Source organism: Mytilus californianus, unplaced genomic scaffold, assembly GCF_021869535.1.
Source record: "Mytilus californianus isolate M0D057914Y unplaced genomic scaffold, xbMytCali1.0.p SCAF_12, whole genome shotgun sequence".
Lineage (NCBI taxonomy): Eukaryota > Metazoa > Mollusca > Bivalvia > Mytilida > Mytilidae > Mytilus > Mytilus californianus.
Window position 1 is genome coordinate 60,085,476 of NW_026262604.1, and position 23,993 is coordinate 60,109,468.

Sequence of the window (23,993 nt, forward strand, 5' to 3'; positions counted from 1 at the left end):
GAGCATTTTTTCATTTCTGTATTGTTTAATTTTTAAGGGCATTTTTCTCTTTTTATTTAATGTGTTTGCCAATTATTCTCTATTCCTTATATGAGGGTAGGAATTCCCTTTACCGTCAGACGTCAAACGGTCATTTTCGGCTACCGTTAGCGTCAAATTGGTTAAAATTTTACCGTGATTCGTCAAAATATCCGTATCGTGATTCATCAGAGAGCTCAAATAATTACCGTTACCGTTATTTTTGGAAAAAATTAACGTGATTCGTCAAAATCAGTCGATTTTTATATCGTCTAAACGAAAGTGTACATTTTAACGTCATGCACCAAAAATTACCGTTAACGTCATTTGGCAAGAATTTTTACCGTTATTCGCCATGAAGGTACCCCCATTACGACCCTGTTATATTTAAGCACCACGCTATTCTCTATTTTTGTCTATTTTTTTCTATTATTTTTCCCTTTTATTCTCAATCTGTAAACCCCATCTACACCCATCTTTAAATTGTTAACACATCAAATGCATACAGATGCATCACATTTTTTTGTAAAAGATGACAAACATAAAAATGGCGTAATGTACAAGTTGAACTTTTCTCTTTCTTTTTCCCTCATAATAAAGTTATACATTGTGTATTTACAATGTCACAGTCGACGCACACAATTCAATTATAACGTGCGTCTGGCAAACAAAAGTTTAATCATGGTATCTATGATGAGTTTATATATACTAGATTTGATAGCTAATCGAATATCAAAAAGCTTATTAAAAAAAATATAGTTGTGAAATTACATCCGTTTTTTTTTTTTAACTATGTGTTATGGTAATCTCAGATAATACTGTAAAATGTCTGCAATGCATTCTAAAAGGAATTACATTTATATAGCACTATATTGCCCTATATTTGTACTATAATATATTACGTCGATAAAATAAGGTTTGCTGTATTTCAGCAGTGACGAGGCATCATTTCATATTTTTAAACATTTGTTGAAAAAAGTTCTCTTCATAGATTTTCCTAGACGATTTCAAAACAAACGGCAGTTTTGATTTTTAAAGGAAATGAAAATCTATATGTGAATACCATTGTAATGGTTGACAAAATAATTTGTAAATGTTTGTTTTTTATATACATGTAGATTACCAAGATATATGAATGTTATATGAAAATTTTAAGGCAGATTAACTGTAAACCGCCATCTTGGATTGTAAAATAGCAGTAATTATTCGGTCTAGTTATTTGCTTTAATCTGCAGATTGGCAATTAATGTGTAAGACGGTTAGTTTAAATAAAGAAAAATAAGTGATTTATTGCATTATTCATACTGTTTTAACAAATACTAAATTATATTTGTTCGATGCAATTTTTCAACTAAGCCATATAAGGGGAGATTACTCTTGTAGTAAAATTTTTGTACTGGAGTGATAGTGAAATTGCCATTTTATACTTTTAGTAAGAAAACAAGTTCGGTGACACCATTTGTTCTTTTTGTTTTCTTAAAGCATATTATAAAACCTATCTTCTCATGTTTTATTAAAAAGAAATCTATCTCATAGATTTCTTTTCATGAATAATCTATGCAAAATTGGGCAATTTTGGACGACTTGTAGCTTGAAAAATAGCACAGTGACCCATACTTTGATTATATTTTTTTAATGCATAGCAAAATTTCCATTTTAGCAATGTATAAGAAAATGTTATCTGAGGAAATATATATTGATGATTGACCTCAAATCATTTGAAATTTCCGGAAATATCAACAATAATGATGAAAATTGACGACTCGGTGTAAGGATAACTATATCATCATCAGAGAAGTGTTTATAACTTTAATTTTCGTTATTTTTAATTGAAAAATATTAACATAGAAAGTTAATAATGTCTTTTATAACTGTTACAATATTTTAGCATTTTCAACCTCATATGTCTAATAATAAATATAGAATTTTTACTTGTGAATTCACTTAGTTGTCGTTGATTATTGTTCCATTTCCTTTATAATGAGGGTCTTGATATAAGGGGGGCTTCATTTCTATATTCTTCATTTTTTCGGGTAATTTTCCTCTATTGTGTATATTTTTTGCCCAATTTCCTCTCCTCTCATGATTCTTTATATTTTATTACCCCATTATTTTCTAATTTTTATTTTTTTTACCCTATGTAACTCTATTCTTAATTTTTTGGTTCATTTTTTTCATTTGACCCATTATTCTTTATTCTGTAAACCCCATTCAGTTTCTCTTATATTCTTGATCCGACGGCAATATAGGATATATAATATGTATAACTTTCAAAACATTTATCGAACATTTATAAAATATAAAATTGAGTGGTTTTTTTTTTTCAAACTAATGTAACATATATACTGATAAACGAACACGTAGGGAAACCTTAATTTGACAGAAACCAAATAAAACGAATTGTACAAAAATCAAACCCCTAGATGTAAGCACAATGTTTAAACGAATCCGCACTATATGGTAAGTTCGCCCATATGAGAGGAACTGAATGGGGTTAGTAGAATCGAGAATAAAGGACAAAAAAATAAAGAAAAAATCTTTTTATCATTAGACTGCTATATACATACGTTGACACTTTTCACGGTAAATTTCAATTTCAACATTACTGCAATTGTGTGCATGTGTACATACAAGTGCAGTGCAAATTTGATAATTAAGAATCGATATATGAATATTCAGGGGTGCACAATATAATACTTGAAATAAAGAGTGTCCAAATATCTAGAACAAATTTAAAATACCTGTCAAAAGATGTGTTGTGTTATAGATCATCTCTCTTAGGCGTCCGTTCGTTATACGAACCAAAAAGGATTTGCGTTTGTCTCTGTACAATTTTACATTCTATATATTTTATTTTATCTTACTTTCAGAGACGCTTGTCTCTGGAAAATATTCTGTATACCTTTACAAGTTAATTAATGGTATATACGTATATTTGTAAGAGGCAAGTGCGTGTTCTTATTTTTCAGAATTATCAGACTTTTGACGTCAAATTTAGGGCATTTAAATATGATAGAAAAGACACAAACAATTGATGCTTTAAAACTATGCGTCCATCTGAAGGGGTCTGCTATCCTTTTTTTAAAACCGATAGCTGGAGAAGATAGAACTTGTTACGAGATTTAACTAATTTTGGAATATTAAAAAAAAAGCATCGATTTTATTTTGGCTAAACCTTTCATACATAATTTTAAAAAAACATAAACAGTTAATATGCTTAGTACGTCTGAGACTTATTGCAATTACAAGTATTGATTTGTCTTGCCAAAGGCATGCACAGAATTATAATGAAAACTATCATCAAACTATATCATTAGAGATCATGCATTAAACATATTAAAATATTTAAAGGTATCATTGAAAAGAACAATTTGTTTTGAACAAATATTGAGTAAAAACGAGACATAAAGCGTGTCCAAAACAATGCTTAGAACTTAATACCAGCCACTCAACTGGAAAACCTAGGTATGTGCGTGTCAAAAACAATGCAAGCAAGCGAAATTATTGAAATTGATCATCAAATTTAAAGGTAATATATGATTACTTGACCAAATGTTGTTCGATAAATGATGTAACTTAAATTGTATGAATATTGCTTATATTTCTGACTAACGATATTTTTCATTATTTATTAGATTCACATCTAACGAAGTAACACGGAATAGCACATTTACCTAGACAAACATTAACTGTTCGGTTGCATATACCACTACCGAATATATCGAACCCACAAAAAGACATACAGATAGCAGATTATCGAATTCTAAACTGTTATCATAAAGCTCAATTGTAAATTGCGTAACATGCAAATGGATAAGGAATGTATGCATATCAACACTACGTTAGCTGAAAGTGGGTACGATATTCCCGTGTTTGGTGTCGGTCATTACTGTTTCAATGTAATTCACGTGACGGCCATCGTCTGCTTGTTGTTGAGTTTATGTTCTGCCGTTGGAGTTATTATACTTTTATGTAAATCGAGAACTGGAAAATCATTTATGAAATGGCATAAATATGAACGATTTTTGTTATACAGATGTATTTGCGATATCTCTTATGGTTTTGTACATACTTTGGACCATGTCCAGATACTGATTACCAAGGACCATGTTCGTCTAAGTGGATTGTGCTCCTTGTATGCTATGCTTATAGTGAATACCTGCATTTCCGAAGCGCTATTTTCTTTAACGTCTGCCTTAAATGCATTTCTTTCAGTTTATTTTAGAAAGAATGTCAATTTTGGAAACAAAGACTGGAAACTGCTTCTTATACTTGGTCTTGGACCACTTTTGGTAGTCGCCCTTATGTCGTCCTTACACGTGTTTGGCCCAAGTGGATTTTTGTAAGTATGAAAATAGAAGCGATGTTTTGAGATTTGACAAATTTTATTCTGGCCAAAAATTCCATAAACTTCTGATCTTGACCATTTAAAATTATGATAACGAATTTTGCAATTTCTCTGCAGTTTTAGGAAAAGCGATGCTTTGTCAATTTTTAGCTTCACATTTGGTCTTGTTTTATGGTTAGAGAATGTCCATGCATCAATGGTTTGTGGATTTGATGACATCTGAAGGTTTGACAAGATAGATTCGGCAAACCAATATTTAATTGTGCGTCACATTTGAAATGACCCATTAACTATTTTAACCATAGTAACTCGACAGGGATCACTAGTGGAGCAGAAACGGCTATCACTTCAGCAGCAAATGAGTTAATACTCGGTTCTTTTCGTGCGGTATGTGTTGCTAGATCTGTAGTATAGGGTTTGTTTTTTACTTCTTTGTAAACAAGTATCATATTATTCTGATATACTGATTCAACACAGACACGAACTGTAGTTGATTTATGCTCCTTTCGTTTTTAATGCTGCATTTTATGACAACAATGTTATTCAAAGCAAACTTTTGACCTTTGTATAACTGAATTCAATGTAGCATTGACCTATAATGATGCTGTCGCCGGGTTTTCTATATTGCCTCTCTCGTTTTTTATAAATTATAGGTTACCTTTGCATTGAAGTTTTTATACACAATATTTTGCCTCTTTCGTCCTTTTTTAATATGGGTAAAAGAGTTGAAGATGTTTTTACCTAAAATGTATTCTGTTTCATCTTTTTTATATAAAAAGACGACGATATATCCCCAATTTCATGTCGGGACTTTAGAAGACGTTACTAGTATTCACGCCTTCTTCAAATAAAAGCAAAATTTTGCCATGGATACACAAACAAGAAATTATATTTCACCGTTTTAACTATTTGAAATCAAACGTAAGGTAAGTACTGATTACTTACATATGCACATTATGATACAAACAGTGACCTTAATTTGTTAAAAGCATGGAAACGAGGCTGGTTAATAAAAATAAGAAGATGTGGTATGAGTGCCAATGAGCTTTCTACGTCGTCTGGCCTGCTAAGAACCGAACGTGACATATTCCCGAATAAGACTGTTTTCCCAAGTGTGAATTTGCATTGCTATTAGACGTGTCTCGGTATTTATACATCCAACATTCATGTATTTAGTTATGATGTTTCGTTTGTAATTCTAGTTAGATATTGTCTTATGTCTTATCGTTTGTGGTTTGAATTCTCTTTTTTCATTTTCTATATTTATGTAAAAGTTAAGATAATTAATGAGCTAGTTCATTTATATGATTTTTAGTTTAAAGCTACTATATGCACATGCTTTATTTGTTTTTACACAATTTTGATTTAGGAGAAAAACCGACATGGTTAGAAAATACAAATAATTACACCATTACTAGCACAATTCTATATTAATATTCTTGTAATGGTTAGAAAATACATGAAATAACACCATAACAAACTTAATCCCAATTTTATATAAAGGCAACAGTAGTATACCGCTGTTCGAAACTCATAAATCGATAGAGATAAAAACAAATCCGTTTATCAAACTAAAACTGAGGAAACGCATCAAATATAAGAGGAGAACAACGACACAACAAAAACACAACATCAAAATGTAACACACACAGAAACGAACTATAATATAACAATGGCCATTTTCCTGACTTGGTACAGGACATTTTAAGAAAAAAAATGGTGGGTTGAACCTGGTTTTGTGGCATGCCAAACCCTTTTCTATTCTTAGAAATTTACCCGTGACGTCACTTTTTGTGGCGTTGATACATTCGTGTGACGCACAGTTCATAATTCATTGTGATGTACATGGGAGGTGTCCGTTGATATTCTGTAGTTTACATGTTGTAATGTACTAATATATTATTTATTTATGTATTTCTCTGTCCTGAGTGTTCTTGCGATTATTTGTATTGTATTCCTGTCACGTAATGATGTCATTTTAGCGTTATTTTTTACATTGCTATATAAACTGGAGGTTTGACTAGCCATAAAACCAGGTTCAACCCACCATTTTTTCTTAAAATGTCCTGTACCAAGTCAGGAATATGGCAGTTGTTATCAAATAGTCCGTTTCTATGTATGTATGGCGTTTGTTTTTGTAGCAGTTCAGTATTTATGTTGTTCCGTTGTTTTCCTCGGTTTTGGTTTGTGACCCGGATTTGTTTCAGTCAAATCAATTTATGACTATTGAACAGCGGTCTATTACTGTTGCCTTTATAGACACTAAGCCTCAGTTGGATGAAAAATATTTACCCCATTGACGTAATATTATTCCTTGTCATCGAATAATTGAGCTTTGTGCCAATGCTTTAGTATGGTTGGTTTTATATTATTAAGAAACCAAATTAACATTCTTGCAGGGATTTGTACAACTTTTTTGATAAGAAATTAATCTAAATTGACATAGCAGACTTTACAGGTTAGCCAAGAAAAGATTAACCATTGACCATTTTTTTTTCAAAGTCGGAATGGGGCAAAAAGGGTTTCTGTACATCAAAGTTCTTGGAAAATTGTTTTTAACACACGACTGTTAAATAAATATTATAATTTGACCAGAATTCTGTTTTCTAGATGAAACACACATATTTTTAGCAATGTAATATGTCCCAATCAAATATACCTGGCGGGCTGGCAAGGGTAAGGCGAACTTTTACCCAAAATATTTAGTAAGTCTCAAAGGTTTTTTGTATATGTATAAATATGGCTCTGGAGAAAGCATCAATAACACTTTAGGTTTCTATATTACTTGTTTCAGCAATAGTATTGGGTATGTCGGCTTCGGTTGAGCATATATTTGATCTTCCCTCTGTCAATTGTTATTTTAAATTTTGCTTTCGTTTCAGTTGTGCCTTTGATTCTGTGAACGGTGTCATTGCAAACGCTGTAGTAAGCACTGGTCTAACTAGCGCCATATTGGTAGCACTTTCCACCTTATACGTGTTAACATGGTACCGAATTCATACAGAAACAAAGGAACTTAAAACTCAACTAAGCAAAAATGGGTGTGCAAGAAGTGCAACAGTAAAATCTGCGAAAGCCATGTGCTTGTTTGTGGTTGTTTATATCATCCAATGGACGCCCCTGAGTGTATCTGGAACATGGCAGCTAATATCAGACGTTCCGTTTGGACTATTTTTAGCAGTTGTTATCATGACAAATCTTAGTGGCGTTTTCAGTGGAACAATCTGTCTGTTCAACATGTCAAACAAGATTTCAGTATCAAACCAAGAACTTGGAGAAATAAAACAGCACATGAGAGAAAACTAGAGTAAATCAGCGGACTAGAGTTTGCTATTATGCCAAAACTCTTATATGATTGGCATTTCTACACATACTTGAATGTGATATATTTGACCTTCCAAAAAATTGAATAAAGCTTTGATATTCTATCCTATGCATATTTTCAAATATTTCAATGTTTTAGAAACAACGTGTATATTTGTGTCAATCTGATTTAAATTCAGATATATCGTAACTCGCGTAATCGTCAAAGCATAACCAAATTGAGATCTATATTTTAATTAGATTTGTTTTTGGTTTTTTTGGTTTTATTTGTTTCATACTGCATGCGATTTTACCGTCAATAAGAAACTAACACATTCACACGACGTATGTTATTCAATTGTTTTGTGCATTAAACGTAAAAAACAAAAACATATACGACATATCACTTCTCTTCAGTTTCCATTATTTGTTTACTTTGAGGCTTTTTCTCTATTTCTAACATTGAAAATGCACATTACTAAAACAAGTAAAATATTGGCCGAATGAACATGATGAAATACCTTAAATTTGTAATGAGTCATCATAACAGACTAGATGTGTTTTATATACAAACTATCAGATAAAGACAGAGTTATAGGCACTGGAAACGTCGTCCTCTGCTTGCTGGAAAAAGATTATGTTTCAGTTCCTTCGGTGTAATACATTATTTTGTGCAAAACATTCTCAAAAAAGAAATATTTATACTTTTACTTGCCTTGATCGCCTTTCCTCCACTTCAAAACCGTAACCCCGTCTGAAACATAGCCGCCACCCGCATGTGGCGTTCTAAATGGTTATTATGGAATTATCTTTAAATATCTCATATCTCAAACTGCATGACACCTTTAACTTGTTAACACATCAAATGCATTGGTCTTTGATTTCCGGATGCTGCAACCATGCAGGAGTATCTAGATGAGGGATTCTTCATTTCTGTATTTTATAAGTTTTTATGTCATTTTTCTCTATTCGTTAACATGTTTACCTATTATTCTCTATTCTTTATATTAAAGCACCTCGTTATTCTCTTTTTTTGGACTATTTTTTTCAATTCTTCCCCTCCCCCTTTATTCTGTATGTTTTGCCCATTATTTTCAATCTGTTAACGCCACCAACACCCTCCATTAACTTGTTAACACATCAAATGAATACAATGCAAATGCAGCACAGTTTTTGTAAAAGATGACAGACATAACAATGGCGTAATGTACACGTTGAACTTTTCTCTTTCTTTTTCTCTGATAATAAACTTTCATACTGTGTACTTATAATGTCGAGGTCGACGCACATAATTCAATTAAAAGTATAATAGATTTGATAGCTAATCAAAATCATTAATGAACATATCAATAAGCTAATAAAAAAGTTTATAGTTGTGAAATTACATCCGCTTATTTTCGTAAATAATGCTGTAAAATTTCTGCAATGAAGTTTATGAAAGGAATTAGTCCAGCCCTGGCTCAGTGACTTATCTTCATTTTTTTCTTTTTGGTCTGAGTACAGCTTGCTCTCTATCACCTTCAATGGTGCAGGCTCTGTTATAGCATAGATATGTAACGTTTCGTAATATAGCGTTACTGATGTAAACAACATTTCCATAGCTTCGACTGCAAGTGATTTCTTCCTGTTAATGAGAGTTTCCATATAGTGTACAAGTATTTAAGGTATGTAACTTGTTTATTTTATCAAGTTTTACCATTTGTTATGAATTTTCGTATTTGACTATTCTGCCATTGTTCCAATCGTCCCTGGGTTATTTATCCGGGAGTTTGAACCATTGTAGGTAATGGAGGCGAACTATGACAACATGGAAAATAAAAAATACAAATAGTTCACTGAGGTCAGGGCAGAATAAAAAAGGAATTACATTTAAAGAGAACTATATTGCCATGTAGTATTACTATTATATTTACGTCGATTTAAAAAAAAAGTTTGTTGTATTTCATAAGTGAAGAGGCATTGTTTCAGTTTTTTAAACATTTTCTGAAAAAGTTTTCTTCATAGAAATTCAAAGACGAGTTCAATACAATTGTGCAATTTTTAAGTGAAATGAAAATTATTGTAATGGCATACCAATATTTAATTTTCATAGATCTTCATAAAAAATATTACGTAAGAAATGAAATAATTGTCATAAAAAATGTAATCATTGAAACTTCCTGAAATATCAACAATGAACAAAAAGACGAGTATGTGTTCAGTAATACAATTATATATTTATTTGTGATTCTCGTAATTCGAATATATTCTCATCAGAGATATATTACTCTTTAATCTTTGTTATAAATAATCAAAAAGTATTAACATAGAAAACTAATAATGTCTTTTATAACAATATTTTATAATTTGTTAGCTCATATTCCCCATACATATGATTAATTTACAATAATTCAAAACTATGAATTCACTTAGTTATCATTGGTTATTGTTCCATTTCCTTTATATGAGGATCTGGATCGGGGTCCTTTATATCTGTATTCTTTAATGTTATACATCATTTTCTTTTTTCCTTAATTTGAAAGGCCATTTTCTGTATTCTGTATATGTTATGCCCATTTTCTCTATTCTTTATATTTTAGCCCCCTATTATTCTCTAGTCTTTATATTTTTTGCCGATTATTCTTTATTCTGTAAACTCCCATAGAGCCTCTTCTATTCTTGAACTAACAGCACTATATGATATATATAATATGTATAATTTAACAAACAAATATCTAACACTGATAAAATATAAAATCAATCGGGTTTTTTTCAAATCAAAGTTACATATTTATTGATAAACGAAAAGGTAGGGAAATGTTAATGGGATAGAAACCAAATGAAATGAATTTTACCAAAAATGAAACACCGAGAGGTAATTACAATGTCTAAAACATGTAAAGAATCTGTGCTATATTTTTAGTTCGCCAACATAAGTGGCATCGGGTGACATTTTGTAGTATAATCTAGAATAACAGTCAAATGTATACAGAGTAGCGAAAATAGGCAATTATAAAGAAACAAGCTTTGAATCTGATATTCAGTGGTTGTCGTTTGTTGGTGTGATTCATAAGTGATTCTCGTTTCCCGTTTTTTATATAGATTAGACGGTTTGTTTTCCTGTTTGAATGGTTTTCCACTAGTCATTTTTGGGGCCCTTTATAGCTTGCTGTTCGGTGTGAGCCAAGGCTCCGTGTTGGAGGCCGTACTTTGACCTATAATGGTTTACTTTTACTTATTGTGACTTTGATGGAGAGTTGTCTCATTGGCACTCATACTGTTATGACTTGGTCAGGTGAAATTCCTTTGAAAAACATGTGTTTGTACTTTCAACCACCTGTTATGGGCTCTGATTCGATTTTTGGCCATTTTAAAGTTTGACACCGGTTATTACCTTATTAATTCAATTCCTTATGCTTTCAGTGTTCTTTTCATTCCGTTTTCCCAGTGTTCAACCATTTTAATTTATGTATAATCGAGATAACTTATGTAGCTAATTTTCACTTTCGTACATCAGCCGCCATTTCCGGCAGAGTGATTTTTGTGTATTGATTATGCAAATTAGGTTGACTGTGTAACCTCAGGTTAACTTTATGTACCACAATTGCAAAACAGTGTATGAATACTATAGCGATTGTAGATCGGTTTTTACATGATTATTGCATTAAAACGGTATTAATTATGATTGTTAATTGTACTAAGATGATTTTTATGTTCGGTAAACATATCGTTTACGTTTTTTTGTACTTATTTCTAGCAATCGGGGATCCTTTTTCGTACTTGTCAGGCCCGTTTTAAGTTTCCCGTTCGTTTCCCCGTTTAAACCGTTCGTTACCCTGTTTAGTCCATCAGAGTATAAAAACCTTGCACCTGTTTGCCGAGGGCTCTTCCTCCTAAGTCAGACCTACAGATACGTTGCCAGATTTTCGGTCAGTTTTTACTGTCGTATATTTCACATTCGCTGAGGTTTTTCATATTTTCATCATGAATTTCATGAGATTTTTAAGCAGTTTCACTGCCGTTTAGAATATTTGGCTTTTTAAGTATATATTTGTGTAGTTTTTTCAATTGTTTAGTGTAGTTGATTTTTCTAAATTACCAAATATTTGGATATTTTCTGATCACTATAAGTCTAGTATTCTAGACTTAGATCAGAATTAAAAAAAATGGATTTAATTCAATTGTAAATATAAAATAGCGGGTCTATTTATTCAGGCTAGTTTTCTTTTTATTACCTGTTTTCTTTGAGACAAAAAGGAATAAAGTTACATGCCTTCCTTATCCCTCATTTTCTCTCAATGTTTGGTTAAGACATATTGTTAAGTATCCTGTTTGCTGAGTTGTTCCAGTAATCAGAGAGAAAATAAATAATTTCTGTATACTTTCTAAGATAGGAATAGTAATAAGCTATTACAATTAAATTTTACTTTCAAATACTCTCAATATCAAATGTGATTGAAGTCAGCTTTCCTGTGCTTACTCCAGGAGGCTGTGGTTAATTAAATAATAACAAGTACTGTTATTTCAAATATATAATTTATTAGAAGATGATATATGTATGTAAACAAAGATATGATACATAAATTACTGGGTACTTGGTTGAACACTGTGGCAAATAACTGGATACATTGATAGTTAGATATATAATATATAGTTATTTAAGATTTTTTTGTTAACAATTCTGAAAAGTTGCTAAAACTGTAATTTGGTTCACTGTGATATCTGTATGAAATGCTTTACTAATAATACAAAAGTATGCTCTTAAACATTTTATTTAGTCATCAGTAAACTTACACAATAGTAGTCCAACTTGGTCTCTGGTTGTTGGTGTCATAACACTGTCTCATGGTAGAAAGACCCTCTTGCTACGCCTAGACAAGAGACTATTTGATTGTCAGACAGAAAATATTCATGTGTGTGATAGTCTGTTGGTACCGTTCCTTGCGTTTCCACATCTTGATTGATAGTTTATATGTTTACAATTTAGAGGTTCATTCTCTACCTTACAGAGACAATATGTTTTATAAACTACACGACAGGAGTGTGTTCATTTCCACAGACTACAGCGTATTTGAATATCCCTAACCCTTTTCGTTTCCCCCTTATTTGAGATATTCACTTGTTTTAATATTGAGATTAAATATTTCCGACGTGTTTTGACCCCTTTGACCTAATTAAAATCTCTCCTCATGAGATAATTACATCTAAATAAATAATAAAGATAGACACCGTGTTTAAACCATTCTCTGTCTTAGACTAGCAATTTCTAGTCTATTAAGGTCACCTGTATACCTGTAAACGCAGGTGGTGGCAACGATAGTTACAGAGACACCCGCCAGGCCAGTTATTACAATACCACATCTTCTTTTATCTATTTTAAATTATTATAAGACTGCTGTAAACATATCTTTCGTTGTCAATTTCCACATCAATACAATTTTGTGTACATACAAGTTCAGCCAAAATTTGATAGTTAAGATTAGATATATGAACATTTAAGGCTTCACAATAAAATACTTAAAATATATGGTGTCAAAATATATTTAGCAAATTTAATTTTCTGTCAAAATTTGTGTTATCGATCATCTACCTTCAGTGTCCATCCGTCATACGTACACAAAGGGTTTGTGTCCCTAATTGTTAAATGTATTATTGAATAGATATCACTGACAATTCTTCCAGATTCTAAATTCGTTTCATGTTCGAGTTGGTATGTGTTACATTGTATATATTTTATTTTATCTTAATTTCACAGTATTCTTCGTACAAGCACTTGTCTTTTATACTCTATATACCTTTACAAGTTGACTAACGGTTTGTGTGTATGTTTGTTATAGACACGTGCTTTTGACGTTAAATTTGGGAAATTTAAACAATTATCACAACAAAGACACATGCAATAGATCTTTTAAAAATATGCTCCCATCTGAAGCGGTCTGACATTTTTTTTGTAACTGATGGTCAGAGAAGATAGTATACTTTATTCAAGATGCAACTAATTTAAGAATATTGACAAAAAGCATCGGTTAAACGTTTGGCGAAACCTTTTATGCATTATCAAAAATAAAAGGAGGAAGATAAACAATTAATATGTTATCAAAATACGAGTCATCTGAGATTAATTGCAATTGCAAGTATTGATTTGTCTCGCCAAAGACATGTAACGAATCCTAATGAAACTATCGTCAAACTCCATATCATTAGAGAGGATGCATTATACATGTTATCCTGTATGTTTTACCGTATCTATGAAAAGACAATTTACTATCTACAAATATTCAGTAAAACCAACACATAATGCGTGTTCAAAACAATGGTAAGAAGTTAATACCAGCCACTCAACTAGTAAACCTAGGTGCATGCGTGACAGAAACAATATAAGCAAGCAGAAATATTGAAATTGATCATCAAATTTAACGGTATATTATAACTCGACGAGCAGTTTTCGTCGATAAATGATGTAATTTAAAAGTGTATGAATATTGCTTATATTTCTGACTAACGATATTTTTCATTACTTATTAGATTCACTTCTGGTGAAGAGCACATTTATCTAACTGTTGGGTTTCATGTACCGAATCTACCGAAACTACCTAATTCTAAACTGTTATCATAAAGCACAATTTCAAATTGCGTAACATGCAATTGGATAAAGAATGTATGCATATTAACACTACGTTAGCTGAAAGTGGATACGATATTCCTGTGTTTGGTGTCGGCCATTACTGTTTCAATGTAATTCACGTGACGGCCATCGTCTGCTTGTTTTTGAGTTTATGTTCTGCTGTTGGAGTTATTATACTTTTATATAAGTCGAAAGTAGGAAAGCCGTTTATGAAATGGCATAAATATGAACGATTTTTGTTATACAGATGTATTTGCGATATCTCTTATGGTTTTGTACATACTTTGGACCATGTCCAGATACTGATTACCAAGGACCATGTCCGTCCAAGTGGATTGTGCTCCTTGTATGCTCTGCTCATAGTGAACTCCTGCTTATCTGAGGGTTTATTTTCTTTGACGTCTGCCTTAAATGCATTTCTGTCAGTTTATTTTAGAAAGAATGTCAATTTTGGAAACAAAGACTGGAAACTACTTCTTTTACTTAGTCTTGGACCATTTTTAATCGCCGTACTAGTGTGTTCTTTGAACGTTTTAGGTCCAAATGGATTTTTGTAAGTATGAAAATAGAATTGATGTAATAAGATTTGACGAATTTAATTTTTACCCAAAAAATGTCATTTACGTCCGATCCTCACCGTTAAATTTTATGATAACGAATTTTGCAATTTCTCTGCTGTTTTATGAAAAGCAATGCTTTGTAATTTTTGAGCTTCATATTCGGTCTCGTTTTAGGATTAGAGAATGTCCATGCATTAATGGTTTATGAATGTGATGACATCTGATGGTTTGACTGGACAGATTCGTCAGTCCACTTTTGAATTGTGCGTAACAGTTGAAATGACCCAATAACTATTTAAGCTAGAGTAACTCGACAGGAATCACTAGTGGAGCAAAAACGGCTGTCATTTCATCAGACAATGAGTTAATATCCGGTTTGTGGTGGGGTTTGTGTTGCTAGATCTGTTGTATAGTATTTGTCTTTACTTCTGTGTATCTTCTCTGTTTTTTTTAATATGCAAGATATTTAGAATTCAATAACTATACCTTTGCATTTTAGTCTTCATATATGTGTTGAATTTGTTAGTATTTGTTTAGTATGCCTTTTGATAAACTAAGAGACAAATCAGGCAATCGTGCAAAAATTAATAAATCCCCGACTTCTCTGACAAAATTGACGTACGAAGAATGACCAACAACAACAAGTATCATATTGTTCTGATAACCTGATTCAGCACAGACACGAACTGTTGTTAGGTTATGCTACTTCCTTTTTAAATGTTACATTTTATGACAAATGTGTTATTCAAAGCAATCTTTTAACCACGTTTAATTGAATTCAATGCAACCTTGAAATTTAATGATTCTGTCGGTGGATTTTTGATTTTACTCTATCGTTTATTGTAATTCATAGGCTACCTTTGCATTGAGAGTTTTACATACACAATATTTTGCTTCTTTCTATTTCTTTTTAAACTGTTGCAATGGATACACCAAGAAGATATTATATTTCACCGTTTTAACTATTTGAAATCGAATCTATGGAACATACTGATTACTTACATATGCACATAATATGATATAACAGTTACCTTAATTTGTTAAAAGCATGGAAACGAGGATGGTTAAGTATTATAAGTATCAATTTTAATTTTATTTCCTAACATTCTGATTAAAATACAAATCATGTGCCCGCTTTTCTTACAATGATCTGACAAGAATCCGTTTTACTTTCTGTTCTTGTAATTATTACACAATGAAATGAAATTTCAGCCCTAACTTTTTTATCCGAAAAAAATCAGATTATCCCGAAAGGTCTTAAAAAACTGAAAGTAGGACTGGGCGTTTTTAGATCCAGGATTTGTATTTTAATCAGATTGCTTTTCTAACTTGCATTGTCAAATACCGAACTCCTAGGCATATTCAAAACCGAGAAGTCTATGAAAACTTACACAATCAAACTTAATCAACAGAACAAGTGAAAAACAATTGCCATACTCCGTGACTTTATGCATCTGAGAAAGCACGACATTGCATATTTTAAGACAAATCATACCTCAAAGTGATAGTGAAAATTCTTAATTAATTTCAGAGGGTATGAATCTTTAAAGATGACAATACATATAGTTTTTTTTTTTTTTAATTGTCCCTAACATTCAATTATGAAAATTTTTATACTAAGATTCTGTTGGGTCTTAAATTTTTACTCCCCTTGTAATCGAATAATTGCACTATGTGGAAATATGTTAGTATGGATGGCTTATATTATTTCATTTGCATAAGTCAAATATACATAAGCAGGGTTTATTTAACTAATCTGCAAGAATTTAATCTAAAATTAATTAGAAATTTATTTCCAATTTGCAAGTTCCTTAACCAAGGCTTTTATATGCTCTACACAAAAACATTGACAATTAAGTGCTTTAAAATAGCTTAATACTTTATAACACTGTAAATGTTTTTGTTAAGACTTTAAACATATAAAAAGGCAGAAACACGAAGAATTAGTTCCGATATGTAACCATAAATAAGGCAGAAATGATTTGTTAAACACCTCTGTTTGACATTTTTCTTACCATTACTTCCTGTTGCATATCAGTTTCAACTGCTGTTTTATTCATAAAATATCTATTACAGAAACAATTTTAAAGAAATAAGGAACTATTTAAATACTGACATGTAGGCCATCACATTAATTCATTAAAAAGTGGATTCGGAAATAAAGTTTTATATTAAGTTAGCAATGTGGTTTTCCATTTTTGACCTGTTGAATTTTAAAGTTATGAACTTATTGTGCAATCATTTTTAGTCTCTAAAATGGGTTTTTATGAACTTTTATATGTTCCTTATTCCAGTATGTTCTTTTTGACCGGGCCCGATTTGGTAATGTTACATATTATCTATCCGAATCATTTTGCAAAGAATTCCGCTGAAACCGGTGCTTGATATGTATGCGCATCTGTATTTTTAAACTTATGGTGTATCTATTCTTGAGATAACTTCTCTTATGTGTGCCACATCATTCTCACAATTTAAGGCCAGTTTGTGTTCTAAAATTGTAATAAGACGCACACCACCTATTATTGGCCCTCATTCCTATCCACGTTAAATTTTTCACTTCCAATCATTTTATGGGGACGGAACCAATATACCGTTATTTATACATCAGACCGTACTGTTTACCGGAACTTTGGATACAACAAACCATGTACTTCATATCTGAGAAACAGGCAATATATGCCCTCAACTTAAGAATTCATTCATACATTTCTACAAGGATCACCAGGCCTTCACTTCCAATTTATTATACATGGTTTTATATTAACACCTATGCGTAGGAACTATTTTGTTTTAAATATGTACTACTTTCCAGTATGGTCTTTTTTGACAGGCCTAAATTCGGTGGTGTTACGTCTTACAAAGTCTATCCGAATCATTTTGTAAAAAAATCCGCTCAAACTGGTGCTAGGGGGGCGTCTTTAACTTGCAGTGAGTCGAGAGGTTTTATTTTATTCCGTGTTGAGGTCCTCATTGTAATTTTTAGATGAAGAACAGCAATAAAAGCGCTGTTCCTTTGCTTTTTATGTGATTTTTAGCTGTGCATGTACTGATTTTGTGTCATGGATGGATACCCCATACCCTTTGTTTTTTTTATCAGTATTGTTTTCTGCATGTTTTATGGGCTATTTTCTATTTGACAGTTCGTATTTTGACATCTATACCGGACATGGGTCCAGATATTATTGGAATGTTATCGACAGCATTGTATCGCACTAATTTTGGACGCCATGTTACGAACAATAGCCTTTTATTGTCACGATTATCTATATCTATGATTGGCCAACCAGACTTGACATATCAGCCAAGAACGAGGGGAACCTTGACCATAGTTTTCAAAGTGGGGATGGGGATCAAAAACAATTTTGTACATCAATACTAGTGCAAGACTTACTAATAAAAGACAGTTATATAAATATTCAAATTTCAACAGAAAAAAAAAGAAATGTAATGTGTCCCCATTATACGTACCTAACCGGGTGGCAAGGGTAAGGTGAACCTTTGTCCACATTTTTAAGAGGAGTCGCAAAGGTTTTTTTTCTGTTTAAATAGGGGTCTGAAGAAAGTATTAGTTACAATTTTGGTTTCTATATTACTTGTTTCAGCAATAGTATTGGGTATGTCGGCTTCGGTGGAGCATTTGTTGGATCTGCCATCTTTCTACTTGTTATTCTAAATTTTGCTTTTCATTTCAGTTGTGCCTTTGATTCTGTTAAAGGTGTCATTGCCAACGCTGTAATGAGCACTGGTCTGACTAGCGCCATATTGGTAACACTTTCCACCTTATACGTGTTAACATGGTACCGAATTTATACAGAAACAAAGAAACGTAAAACTCAACTAAACAAACACGGAAGTGCAAGAAGTGCAACATTGAAATCTGCGAAGTCCATGTGCTTGTTTGTGGTTGTTTATATCATTCAATGGACGCCCCTGAGTGTATATGGCACATGGCAACTAATATCAGACGTTCCGTTTGGACTATTTTTAGCAGTTGTTATCATGACAAATCTTAGTGGTGTTTTCAGTGGAACAATCTGTCTGTTCAACATGTCAAACAAAAATTCTGTTTCAAACCAAGGTCATGGAGAAACAAATCTGGACATGGCAGCTAGCAAGGGCAGATCTACGTATTATACCGACCAGAATCGTGGAGAAAGAAAACAGGACATGAGAGAAAGCCAGAGTAAATCAACGGACTAGAGGTGTGCTATTTTATAGGAGTTCTATATTTGAATTTCTACAAATACTTCAATGTGATTGGTCCGTCAGAATATTTGTCCTTGGTTTACACTTCAATAGACCATGCAGCCGAAACTACTTTCATAAGTGATGTTACTAGTGTGTTGATTTCATTGTGATGAAGAAAGTTGAGATTGAAAGACAAACATAACAAATGTTGGGTTGAGAATTATAAATATTAAACTCATTTTTCTAGAGGTTATTGAAGTGAAACATGAGATTCTGGCTCACATACTTTTGTCTGTGAGTTAATCGACCTGGTTTACATATTAAAATATTCTTGAAAAAAGTTTTAAAAAATCCAATCTCTTTTTGGTAAGATTCCTTACTATTTGAACCTCGTTATATATTAGTATACAGATTATGAATTTCAACACATAAAAGTAAAGCATTTTTCGTTGTGCATCTTATTCATTTCCCCTCTTAGTTCGGTAACTATACATACACAAAATCATCTTAGCATTTGCCATTTGTATATTGTTGTAGTGAAAACTCATGTGCACTACCATTAATGTGTTTTGGGAGGTTTTTTTCGTATTTTACTTGGAGGAGGCAATGAATTTAACTTGGATGCGAACTTTTGTCCCCTAAATTTCAGATCCAGTTTATTCCCAGGAAGCGACAAGCGTCTATTTTTCACAACCCAAACCTTACCTTTTCTGAGGATTTAATTAATTTTAGGGATAAATAGTGTGGTTCGTGATATAGCTCCAAATATAATTTGGGTAATTTTCAAAGCGCCACGGTCCGTTGGTTTGCTAATAATGTGTTTGCAGCATTTTAACTAAAGAATGTAGATACGAACTTTGTATGTACTGTTCTGTCATATGTGTTATGTAAGAAAAGCGCTTCGGCATCATTTCATTTTCTTGCACTACTTGTGGACTGCTATAATCCCGAGAATATCATCAGGTCCAAATCATTGATTTGTTCGATTCATGTTTTATAATATACCTTTCTTGAATTCTCCGCTTATAAATGTAAAAAGTATAAGGCAACTAAGGTTCCAATTTCCATGAGCAAAGCTGACCTGAAATGGATATAGCTATCTATTTCAAGGTCCCTTTTGGGTTGGAGCGTACCTGATGAAGGTAAATCCAGGAAAACGCTTCGGATATCTCAAATTTATGAAGTGTTATTTTCACTGTGTTACATTATTTTGAATGTGAATGATATGTCATGTTATGCCCAAATATACTCATCATAGATACTAATCTTAAAATTATATACCTCAGCCGCGCATTTCGTCTACAAAATACTCATCAGTGACGCTTGAATTAAAAAAGTTACAAAGGTCAAGTACAGTACGTAGTTGAAGAGTATTGAGGACCCAAAATTCCTAGCCAATAGATGTTCATCCATTTGTTCGTTTCTATGCTAGTTTGGTTGTGCTGTTTAAATTTTGCGAGTGCATAAATATTTGCCAGTGGACACATCATGGACAGAAACGTAGATTCTTTCCGAAATTAGGTCATCTTGACCTAAAGCTTACGCTTGATTCTCTTTTGTGTTAAGATTAACATTATTTCAATATCAAAAGACCAACTACTTATTTTCAGCGATTACAATAATGTATTTTGAAATTAATATGCACATTTTTGTATTTTATGAAATCCATCAAGTTGATTGATAATGCAGACTATAATACTTCGTCTATAAGTTTTTTTTATATTTGATGTGTCGTCTGCAAGAAAAATTTGAGCGAAACATCGATGGTTGGAACATTTATTGAATCTTCGTCCATCACACTTTGCTATACAGAATTCCACCAACCTTGCACAGATTCTTCTATAGAAATGAATGATCTCGGAGTTTCATACTAAACAATGGAACAACATTAACACTACCAATTTTACGGTATCAGATGCGCATGTCGACTATTAATGTCTCCTCAGTTATGCTCGAGACCAAAATATTTGAAAATTCATAACATAATACAAACGTTGAAGAACTGATTAAACCAAAACGTTAAGCCAAACCCGGACAAGGAATTCTAGTTATGCATGCATTCTTTAATTTAAAATTATTTCACAGCAAATTTAAATAAAACAATATTCGTTTTTTTATGCCAGTACCGAAATAAGGACTACTCGGCTAATGCTACGGAAATCGCTTTTTCTTATTATAACATGTGGTATTCTGAAATTCCCCTAAAAAGAATTAACAGAAGAGCTAAACTTGCAAATTCTCCAACATGAAATAAAGTTTTAACTTCATATTTCATTTTTATTTGGACGACATACACATTTCGATAAAAAAAAATAATATATGATATGCTTGACAATGAAATTAGATTTTTTTCACAGAATGTCTAACAAAATTTGTTTAACTCTTACTTTACTAAAATCATTGATTATCCAAATATCCTCAAGAGACCAAAGGACGTGTATGATAAACACTGTAAGTCACCGTACGGCCTTCAACAATGAGCAAGATTCAAACCCGTACAATAAGCAATGAAAGTCCCGACAGCAACCAAAAACAACCACTGGTGTACAGTAATTATTAGAAAATGTGGCAGAGTTAAACATGGTTTGTATGCGCCAACCCTTCCCACGCCTACAATAGTGGAGTAAGATCACAATATTGGAAAAAAAAATGTAGAAAACAATTGAAAAGGAATTGACTCTTCAGATCGGCACAAAGCACAACAAAATACAGCAAAAGACATAAAACCCACAAAGTACCGATATAAAAGCTCTCAAAATGGTGTTTTACCAGACTAAAATATCGATCAGTTCACATTCAACGAATTTAGCTTAATGCTGTCGTAAAGAATCTGCGAAAAGCATTACTTTGTAATATACTGAAATAAAAGTATCGACAGGGTGTAGGAGCAAAGTACTTATAACTGTATAAAAATACATATTTAGTTATTTTTTAAATTTATTGAAGACAAAATGAATATAAGTACCGATAACGAAACGCCGACTTTTTTTTTTTTTTTTTTATCTCAACAACATATTTTTTGAGTTGGGTGGATTGATATTTTAACACACAGTCGGTATACCAATGAGTACCAATTGTGCACAACTATACTGCCCGAAATGTATTTCTACTTATATGAATTAAACATCACACATAACCTTCTCCAAGACAAAAAGAAGAAAAATAATATCTTGCACAATTCTGTAATTTGACTTTCAGATGTATTATGATGTCGTGTCACTCAATAGCAACCATTAAAATGAGTGTCTGCATCTCTTTCACATCAGTGAATTTGAGATTAAGGATACTACTGAAACAAGAATGTCTGCTTCAGCTCTTGATCTTTTCATGGATATTAAAACAGATGGACGACCTTACGCTAGAATCTATGACAAACGTTATGATTTTAACTTTCTAATCGCCAACTTGTCATTTCTCAGCAGTATCATACCCTCAATCCCATCGTATGGCGTTTAGATATATTAGTTGATACGTAACGCTCGTACATGTTTACACTATAGCGACTTCCTTAGACAAAAACTGCACCAATAGAGTTATGAGAAAGAACGACTGAAATCGAAATTACATCAGTTTGACGGTTACCAATACGAATTAGTTGACCGATATGATATACATGTGTCTCAACTTACTAGCGATATTTTTTCACATTTTCAGATCTTTATATACAAGAATAGTTGAATATGTATTCTTACCTATTGTGACATTGTGACTGAGTGTGGATTCGCATGGCGGGTGGTGCATGTATAGAAAGAGATTCTGAACATGTCGACACATCCGCCTCATTCCTTTCTGAAATCATGTGCTTCCCCAGACTTTGTTTGTTACATTGATTTGTCGCAATCGATTTTCTTAGATACTGATATCGGTTAATTACTGTTTCTTAATCAGGCTGCCTATGACGCTTTTTCATTCCATGCATTGGAGGTGTACTGATTGATAATTAAATATCTGTTCGATAACATTTGGCTTTGATCTAGCTTTCAATGACTACAAATACTCCTGGTTCAGTTTTGCTACTTTATGCCTTTTGTAATTTTGTAATATCATTTATGGTACTAACAGCACCAAATGCGCATTTCGACAATTAATGTCTCTTCAGTGATGCTCAAGATCAAACTATTTGTAAATGCAATACCTAATACAAACGCTGAAGACCTAATAAAACTATAAATAGAACAAAATTAAAGTTATACCTGGACGAGAAATTAGAGCTTTTCATGAATGAATTGTAAATTGTTGTTTTCTAATGATAAACACCGTTATATTCTAAATACACTATGTTCAAACGAACATTAAGTATTTATGTGCTAAATCACATTCAGATAATATATGCATACCTTTATACGATAAAGGCATAATAGAAAACTAAATACATAAATAGATACTGTTAGGCGCAATGACTATCTCGATTTTAATAACAAGATCCAGAGATCACAATATCATATCAAAACTAATTTTCAAACAGTTCATATTTTGAATAGCGGTAAACATGCACATCTACGAAAAAAACCATCTCTAATAAACATGACAAAATCTCAATCTAATCAACATTAAAAGACTGCCATCAAGCATCTACAAAATATATACAAAACATGTTAATTCTTTACATACAACTTCAATTAATTATACAACAGAATTCGTAATGAAAATTAGACTTCAATACTAAGCAAAGGTACGACAATGGTTACTGTCCAAACCTCGATAACTAAATCTTGTGCAAACTTTCTTATATACTAACAGACAAAACCGGTTAACAACTATTGTGAAAACACAATTATAGAATTAATTACATACTTCAAAAATCATACGCGAACCGCACAAACATATATATCTAATTAGTCAAGCCCCTTTCAAATGATTTTCAAAGTTGTTTGTTTCTATTTTGTAATGAGTTAACCAAAACCACAATAATGAAATACCTGAGGTTCTGCGTGGGAGGTTTTTCATTTCATTGTTCTTTGGACTATTTTCT

At 32.1% G+C, this 23,993-nt stretch overlaps 2 protein-coding genes across 2 annotated transcripts; both read left to right on the forward strand.

Moving 5' to 3' along the window:
- The first annotated feature begins 3,665 nt into the window (after positions 1-3,665).
- On the forward strand, positions 3,666-7,786 carry LOC127722131 (uncharacterized). The gene is made up of 2 exons (XM_052228975.1): positions 3,666-4,360; positions 7,249-7,786. Exons 1-2 carry the CDS (start codon positions 3,822-3,824, stop codon positions 7,670-7,672), a joined length of 963 nt encoding a protein of 320 aa, XP_052084935.1. The 5' UTR covers positions 3,666-3,821; the 3' UTR covers positions 7,673-7,786.
- Positions 7,787-14,476: 6,690 nt separating this feature from the next.
- Positions 14,477-19,323, forward strand: LOC127721156 (uncharacterized). Its single transcript, XM_052227828.1, has 2 exons — positions 14,477-14,826; positions 18,526-19,323. The coding sequence occupies exons 1-2, from the start codon at positions 14,483-14,485 to the stop codon at positions 19,031-19,033; spliced, it is 852 nt and encodes a 283-aa protein (XP_052083788.1). The 5' UTR covers positions 14,477-14,482; the 3' UTR covers positions 19,034-19,323.
- The last annotated feature ends 4,670 nt before the right edge of the window (positions 19,324-23,993 follow it).

Excerpts from the sequence above, each read along its gene's own strand:
- LOC127722131 (XM_052228975.1), top strand. The coding sequence starts at position 3,822 with ATGCAAATGGATAAGGAATGTATGCATATCAACACTACGTTAGCTGAA. Across the intron at positions 4,361-7,248 it reads TTTGGCCCAAGTGGATTTTT|TTGTGCCTTTGATTCTGTGA; the intron begins GTAAGTATGAAA and ends CTTTCGTTTCAG.
- LOC127721156 (XM_052227828.1), top strand. The coding sequence starts at position 14,483 with ATGAAATGGCATAAATATGAACGATTTTTGTTATACAGATGTATTTGC. Across the intron at positions 14,827-18,525 it reads TTAGGTCCAAATGGATTTTT|TTGTGCCTTTGATTCTGTTA; the intron begins GTAAGTATGAAA and ends TTTTCATTTCAG.